Genomic DNA, 1,800 nt, shown 5'->3' on the forward strand with positions numbered 1-1,800 from the left:
TATATCTTGTTATGCTTATGCTTTGTTTATAGATTTATATTCAAGCATTAAGATAGGAGAGTCATTGGCAGATTGGCCAAATTTCTACACGTTCGGTGATATCGACGCATAGAAGCAGATTGACTCCGATTGTAGACATTTGATACAGACAGGACCGAAGTCTAGGAATAAGACGTACCGTCACCCCGATTGGGAAGGTAGGTGGCAGACTGTGACGTCTTATTCACACCGGGATCCCTAGATTTAGATATGAGTCGAGTTAAAGAGTAAGAGTTGAATTGTTTTATCTGTATTCACTAATGTGTCATAATTACCGAAACATGTGTTATTATTTATTATGAAATTGCATGACATGCATGTATACATGTTTTATACTGGGATTTGTTCTCACCGGATTTTTCGGCTGTTGTTGTGTCTGTATGTGTGCATAACGACAGGGAGAACAGGATCAGGGTCTAGAAGAATTTGACAGAGATGAGACATCGAGATAGCGTGGAGATTACGAGCGTAGAAGAAGATTACTAGTGGTTTCTTACTAGACATGCACTACATGTGGTTTGTAGTTGGTATTAAACACTAGTTTGTATATATTTGAAATGAAACAAGACATGGTTTTATGTTGTTGAAATAAAATGGATGAAGACCTTATGCATGTTTATATACATTTGTTTATATTATTGTTAAAAGAAATTTTTTCTTATGACCCACATTTTCGAACAAAGATCCAATTAATCCCAAAAAAAATTGAGTCAGAGCCCGGGTCCCCACAACAGGTGGTATCAGAGCAATAGATCCTTTAGACTGAGATAAGATAGAATGATCGGGGGTAGATTGAATTTTTCAACCTTGTTTTTATTGTGCTAGCATGATTTATTGCTTCCCTATTACATGTTATATTGTTATCTGAGTTGATTACAGCATGTATTTGGAAAGACTGAATCAGAACCGATTCTGGATCAGAGGTATATGATCAGAGGAGGACTGAGACAGATTGTATAGATTGTGTACAAATCCGTTTGATAATCAGATATGCTTCCTCGACGAGTACCGCAACCAGCAGCAGGTCGAGCACCAGAACAGGGCAGTATCCAATGATCCGATGGATGTGACCGCTACTCCGATTGAGACTTTATTGAAAAAGTTTCAGTTGTTTCGACCACCGACACTGAAGGGCACCGAAAGTGCAGTTGAGTGCGAAAGCTGGCTTGATGATATTGAAATGCTCTTTGATTCCCTTGAATACACTGATGAACGGCGAGTGAAATTGGTTGGACATCAACTGCAAAAAGTGGCCAAGAACTGGTGGCTGACCACGAAGAGAGCATTGGAGCATCGCGGCACAGAAATTACCTGGAAAGTTTTTAAAGCCGAGTTCTATCAACGATTCTTTCCTGTGTCCTACCGAAAAGACAAAGGTGCTAAATTTGCTAACTTAAGACAGGGACAATTGAATATCGAAGAATATGTTGCTAAGTTCTCGACATTGCTCCGATTTGCTGTTCATGTTGCCGAGAGTGATGAGGCCATGGTAGACCAGTTTATTAATGGCCTAAATCCGGAAATCTTTACCTTCGTGAATACCGGTTGACCGAACAGCTTTTCAGAGGCCTTGAACCATGCCAAGGGGACATAAGCTGGATTGATTAGGCAACGAAGCACTTCTTATGTTGCTCCGACTCTGAGGCCGCCACAACCCTCTTTTTAACCACCTCCCAGATTTGAGAGTGGTGGTAGTAGCAGCGGGAAGAAAGATCAGTTGAAAGCAAAGGGCAAACAGTTCAAGAGATCAGGGAGCAGTTC

The 1,800-nt window shown here is 40.7% G+C and overlaps 1 protein-coding gene across 1 annotated transcript; it reads left to right on the forward strand.

Moving 5' to 3' along the window:
• The first annotated feature begins 1,099 nt into the window (after window positions 1-1,099).
• Window positions 1,100-1,588, forward strand: LOC140811148 (uncharacterized). The gene has a single exon (XM_073169022.1). It carries the CDS (start codon window positions 1,100-1,102, stop codon window positions 1,586-1,588), a length of 489 nt encoding a protein of 162 aa, XP_073025123.1.
• Window positions 1,589-1,800: the final 212 nt, after the last annotated feature.

Source organism: Primulina eburnea, chromosome 14, assembly GCF_022965805.1.
Source record: "Primulina eburnea isolate SZY01 chromosome 14, ASM2296580v1, whole genome shotgun sequence".
Lineage (NCBI taxonomy): Eukaryota > Viridiplantae > Streptophyta > Magnoliopsida > Lamiales > Gesneriaceae > Primulina > Primulina eburnea.

Bases quoted from the DNA above. Each gene is read 5' to 3' on its own strand.
- LOC140811148 (XM_073169022.1), top strand. From the start codon at position 1,100: ATGGATGTGACCGCTACTCCGATTGAGACTTTATTGAAAAAGTTTCAG.